Source organism: Jatropha curcas, chromosome 4 (genome assembly GCF_041381405.1).
Source record: "Jatropha curcas cultivar XTBG-Jc1 chromosome 4, XTBG_Jcur_1.0, whole genome shotgun sequence".
NCBI lineage: Eukaryota > Viridiplantae > Streptophyta > Magnoliopsida > Malpighiales > Euphorbiaceae > Jatropha > Jatropha curcas.
Window position 1 is genome coordinate 22,007,551 of NC_143154.1, and position 6,217 is coordinate 22,013,767.

General features: G+C 33.6%; 1 protein-coding gene across 1 annotated transcript; it reads right to left on the bottom strand.

Moving 5' to 3' along the window:
• Nucleotides 1-3,912: 3,912 nt before the first annotated feature.
• On the bottom strand, nt 3,913-6,006 carry ACD32.1 (alpha-crystallin domain 32.1). The gene is made up of 6 exons (XM_012214807.4): nt 5,773-6,006; nt 5,471-5,599; nt 5,188-5,365; nt 4,947-5,064; nt 4,417-4,563; nt 3,913-4,098 (listed from the first exon to the last, which is right to left on the bottom strand). The coding sequence occupies exons 1-6, from the start codon at nt 5,866-5,868 to the stop codon at nt 4,062-4,064; spliced, it is 705 nt and encodes a 234-aa protein (XP_012070197.1). The 5' UTR covers nt 5,869-6,006; the 3' UTR covers nt 3,913-4,061.
• Nucleotides 6,007-6,217: the final 211 nt, after the last annotated feature.

A 6,217-nucleotide genomic window follows, 5' to 3' on the forward strand; every position in this document is an offset into this window, starting at 1 on the left:
TGACTTTTCAGGATATCCTATGAAAAATCCACTAACCGTTCTAGCATCAAGCTTCCTTTCATGTGGATTATATATCCTTACTTCCGCTGGGCAACCCCAAACATGAAGATGCCTCAGACTAGGTTTCCTTCTCGTCCACAGTTCATAAGGGGTCTTAAGAACTGCCTTACTAGGAACCCTATTAAGTAAATATGCAGCAGTCTTTAATGCATGCATCCATAATGATAAAGGTACAATACAATTATTTAGCATACTTCTAACCATTTCCATAAGAGTACGATTCCGCCTTTCAGCTACACCATTCTGTTGAGGTGTACCTGGCATTGTGTACTGCGCACAAATGCCACAACTTTCAAGGAACTTTGCAAATGGACCTGGACATTGTCCATTTTCATTATATTTACCATAATATTCACCACCTCTATCAGATCTCACCACTTTAACTTTTCTATTTAACTGCCTTTCTACCTCATTAATGAATATCTCAAGGATATCCATTGATTGAGTCTTTTCATGCAGTAAATATACATAACCGTAGCGTGAGAAATCATCGATAAAGGTAATAAAATATTTTTCACCACCCCAAGAGGCAACATCAAAAGGGCAACATATATCAGTGTGTATAAGTTCAAGCAATTCACTGCTTCTTGTGGCTGGATTCTTTAATGTGTGTTTAGTTTGCTTACCTTTAATGTAATCTATACACACGTCCCAGTCAGTGAAATCCAATTGAGGTAAGATTCCACCTTTCACTAACCTCAAAATCCTTTCTTTGGATATGTGACCTAACCTTTGATGCCACAAGAAAGCAGAACATTCATTATGTGCACTATGTTTAATACCTATATTGTGTTCAACATTAAACAGGGATTCAATAAATTCAGCATCAAGATTAAAACGACACAAACTATCAATCAAAGTACCAGAACCATAATAGTACTTAAGTTTGTATAATGAAAAAACACCATTACAAATCTTAAAACTGAAACCAACATTATCCAACCTCCCTACAGAAACTAGATTTCTAGCACATTCAGGAACATAGAGACACTTTTCAAGATCCAGATAACGACCAGTGTCCAGGATCAATCTATAAGTCCCAATTCCTTTTATTCGTGCCTTCATTTTGTTTCCCATGAATAGAAACTTTTCAGTTTCGTTTATGGGTTGGATCGAAAGAAATCCCTGTATAATATGAGACATATGAGTAGTTGCACCAGAATCTAACCACCAGGTATTATTAGGCACTTCAATAAGATTTGATTCAAAACATACTGAAACATAAAGTATACTTTTCTTTTCAAACCAAATCTTCCTTTTAGGACGGTCCTTCTTGAAGTGACCATTCTTCTTACAGAAGTAGCACTATAATTCCTTACGGATTTGGCTCTCATTAACCTTCATTGGGGCACTGTTCCTTTTCTTGCCTTTTTTTCCTGATTTGTTGTTGCTGCTGCTAGCTCCATTATGAAAAGTGAGATTGATGGAGTGTTCCTTCAATTTCTTTAATCTCCCTTCCTCTTGTATCAACATGGCCTTGATTTCCTGAATGTTCCATTTTTTCCTTAAGGGTGTTGTAATTCACCTAGAACTGACCAAACTCAAGAGGAAGTGAGTTGATAATAAATTGAACTAAAAAGGATTCACTCACATCCATTCCCATTGATTTCAGTTTGGCTGCCAAATTCTGCATGCCAGTCACATGATCATGAATGGATTGTGACCAATCAAACTTCTTGGTCGTCAGTTCACTCATCAAGGATCCTACGATGGACTTGTCAGCTATGTCCGATTGGGAGTATTCCTTAATTTTCAGCATGTACTCTCTAGCATTATTTGTTCTGGGCATTGATGGCTTAACATTTTCAACCATTGTCATCCTCATTAAGTTCAAGTTTAGCCTGTTAGATCGCTCCCAAGCCTCATAATGAGACTTGTCAGCTTCAGTGTTGGTCTCTGTAATGGCTGCTGGCTTTTCAGAGACTAATGCCAGATCCAGGTCCAGAACTCCTAACGGATAATGGATTCGTTTGGACCAATCAGCATAGTTCAATCCATTGAACTTAATCAACCCAGTGCCCATAGTAAACATGTTAAAGGAAGCTGCAACATTACACATATACTCATACGTTAATGCTTTGAGTAAACATAAAATGAATTCAAACAAATAACAACTTTAATTATGCATCTAGATTCACCTTTGGGTAATATTTAAATGCATAGCTTTAATCAATAATGATGCCAAGAAGAAAAAAAAAACTTTAATAGACTTTCATTGTGGAGCAACTTGCGAGCCTTTATGCAAGTCAGAGAGAAGCACGCCCGTGTTTCATTACAGCACGCCCGTGCTCTTTTCTGGAATCCAGTTACTTTTTTTTTTTTTATTCCATTCAACTATTTAATAATGCTCCATACAATATGCATGTTATCTTTGGATATACATTCATATTAATTCGTACAATGATAAGTCTCTTTAATGCCATTGATTATAATTAATGGTCTACCTTTGGGTAACCTAACAAATTATAATCAACGAGCTCAATTGTTCAATTTTCACTTTCATGTCATATAACGGCATCACACAAATATGAACAATTGAAAACTGCATAATCAATGTCTAAAACAATCCAAACAAGGCCACTTTGGAGACTAACAAGTTTTCCATTCATTAAACATTGATTTATGCAAACCTTTTATGAGATTAAATTAATATCTCAAAACTTTAACGACATAACCCAATAATATGTTATAACCATTCTCTATAAATAATAACTAAATAATTTATAAAGCGTAAAGAAAACAAACAGTTTTCAAATTTCTATAATTTTGGCTTCGCTTATACCATATAAATCAATTTCACCATACGAAATTAATTTTCGTTAATTAAGCCAAACAAAACGCTATTATACAAATCTAGAACAGGTACAGGCTCTGATACCACATGTTGAATAAACTTTAATATAGCCCAGATCTATTGTTCATAGAATTTGTTTGACAAGAATATACAATAATCGGAAGTGTACCTTGATCCATAACGGCAGATCTATGTTATGGGTTACCTCGTTGGGACGATTCGGTTCTCACCGTAACAGCAGATCTACGTTTCTTCACTCTGGCCTTTTGTCCGTAAGTGCTCTCTTAATGGTCAGAGAATAATCAACAGCTGCGGGAGTTTCTTTTATGAGCTCTCTCAAACAAACTATCTCCGTATGTGTTTGAGGGAGCCGTCACACTCTCTTGTTTCTGTGTTAACCCTAATCTGTTGATTCCTTTTTCTTTTATAAGGCAGAGGAAGGGTATTAAAACCCTAACTGGCTCTTATCCATTAAGCCCAATAACCATCATCTTGGGCCACCTTAATTAGAACTAGCCCTTTAATCACATGAGCCACATACAGATTATTAAAATAATCTAACATCTATTACTAGGGACTATCTAATCCGGCTCGGAATTTAGTTATAGTTAAGACTTTTTGCTCCTTGTTGCAAATGCGTTTAGTGAGAGATTGAATCTGAGAGCTCTTTCTACATGTCCAACTTACGTTGTTAACTGAATCACAATCCATAGATAAGATTTTGCAATTTTTATTCCCGATGAGTTTTGTATAAGGTGAATTAAAAATATAAAAGTATTCTTGAACTCTCACCTTCAAACTTAGAAGCAGGTTAAGTGGTTTTTTTTTTTTTTTCTTTAACCACTGGTATCTTGAAACTTATTATCAGAGACCGCTTAATTCGGCTCGCGACTTAATCACAGTTAAGACTCCTTGTCCCTCTCTGCAGATGCGTTTATGTTAAGTGGTTTGTTGACATTCTCATACAACTTTTCAATTATATTTCAAAATTTAAGAGCAACACCAAATATTTTAGCAAAAAGCTCGAATAACACTAGTTATAGTTATTCTATCATAAATAATTAAAAGATATAATTAATTTATGGTAGGTACATGTGTGATATACATTCTTTAGTACAAATATATAGATACAAAATATAATTATATATATCAATGCAGGCACTGCAGTATATATAAATCAACTTAATGCCTCCAAAATTAGTGCTTCTCAAAGTTTAGGAATAATGATTTGTAGAAACCCATCTCTGCATCACCAAAACATATCTAAATCAGCACAGCAAAAACCATATTTGGATAGATGAACTATTTGTCAAATCGATGCTCATTCTAATTGATCTGATCAACTAATTTTATAAACACTAGTATTATTAAAGACCTTAAGCTATTAAGTTTTTCACCTCATATCATGAAAAATTTATGATTTCTTGTTTGTTATGAAATACTTTACTTCTCCCAATTCAAATTTTATAAAATTAAAATTAAAAATTTATTATTTATAAATAAATTTATTTATAATCAATTAAAATTAAAATGAGATGAGGCATTATTAATGTATGACTTACAAAAATTGAGCTGAGACTTTGTCCTTGTTGGCATCGGAAGGAAATGGCCATTCAACCTGATATGGTCCTTGTAGAATCTCTCTCTTGTGGTAAGCTGATATTGAATCATTTGAACATTGGATTGTACGTTTTCCCATTATTCTTAAGCTATCAAAGAGAAAAACAAAAATAAATATTCATTAGCGCCCCTGGGTCCATTTTAAAAACTAATTATTAAAAAAATATATTATATTCGGTAAAATCAGAGCAAAATAGAAATTTCCTTTTGGAGTCAAAATATACAAATATATATATATATATATATATGCAAGGGCAGAGCTCCATTAGGATCTAAGGAAGGAGGCCGTACCCCCCAAGAAATTAAAAGAAAAATAAAAAACAATAGGGGTCATTTTATAAAGTAGATCCGCTAGTTGTTTGTTTTATATTATATAAATATTGAATTAAATTTGGTTTTATATTTAATTTCTATGATTTTACAGTTAAAAAAATCTGCATCCGTTTTAAATAAAAGATTAGAAAACAATTACCTTCGGTGATTGACCTCCACTCTAATGTCATTGACGTCAACGCCTGGAATTTCTACTGTAAGAACATAACCTCGTCCAGATTCTGCAACATCCATTCTCGGTGACCACTCAATTATTCCTACATCACACAAAAGTTTAATTCAATGTTTGTATTTTTAAGGTTGGCTTTTCAACGAAGATGGGATTGGCCGTCAGGAAAAAGACTATACATCAAAATCGGAGGGTTAATAAAACGACATACCGTTCTTTGCCCCAGACTGATTCTTTCTACCAATACATGTTGGTCTTGCAAAGCAAGGAAAGTTTGATTCTGACGCAGGTTGTTTGCAATCTTTGACAGGAGATTGAAATGGCTCAACATTTGACAAGTTTGGTTCATTTCTTATTGTTGTTTGTCTAGAAAATAATGGTGCTTCAGCCTTCAGTATTATACATACAACACCAGCAAATTAAAATTAGATTCCAAAAAAATAAAAAATTAATTAAAACCTTGAAGATGAAGAAGAAATTTAAAAAGCAAGCACCTGTCTTTGTTGATCAGTAGTTGAGGAAGCCTGTCTCATGAAGAAACCTTGAGAAGCAGAACTTTGGCGCGCAAAATACATTCTGTTATCACATCTTGAGATAACAGAATTTAAACTGCTGCTGCAATTCTGAGCATAAGAAATTTATACACATAAGTGTCTGTTAACTAATTATGGGAACTCTATTAACTAATTAGAGTTATGAATGGTCAAGAAATTGTATACGAGATGCATGGAAATATCATAATTGGAATGAAAATACAAATTTTATAAATTTAAAAGAAATTGACAGAGAAAAATACCATAGGAAGGAGGAGATGAGTTGGAGAAATATCCTCATTAGGAACAAAGTGGGCAGCTATCATGTTCATTCTTCTTCTCACTGCTTCACTCTCCATTTTCTTTTTCTTTTTCTCTTTATCTGATGCAAATGTTCTGGAGGATAAGATTTTGAAGAGGATGATGGAATTTTTAAAGATTGGAAGATAGATAGAGAGCTTGAGATATTTTTCTTTTTTTTTTGTTTTTTTAAAGAACGGAAGATGGATAGAGAGCTTGAGATATATTTTTTTTTCTTTTTTTTTTTTAAGAAAACAAAAGCAATATCTGTACACTTTGGGCCCTACTTTCTAAAATATCGTTAGGAAGATAATATCGATTCCACTTGGCTGAAGTGCCAATAAAATATCTGTTTCCAAAGGGGAAGTTTTTATTGATTTATTTATGCTGTGCACGTGTATCTCACTT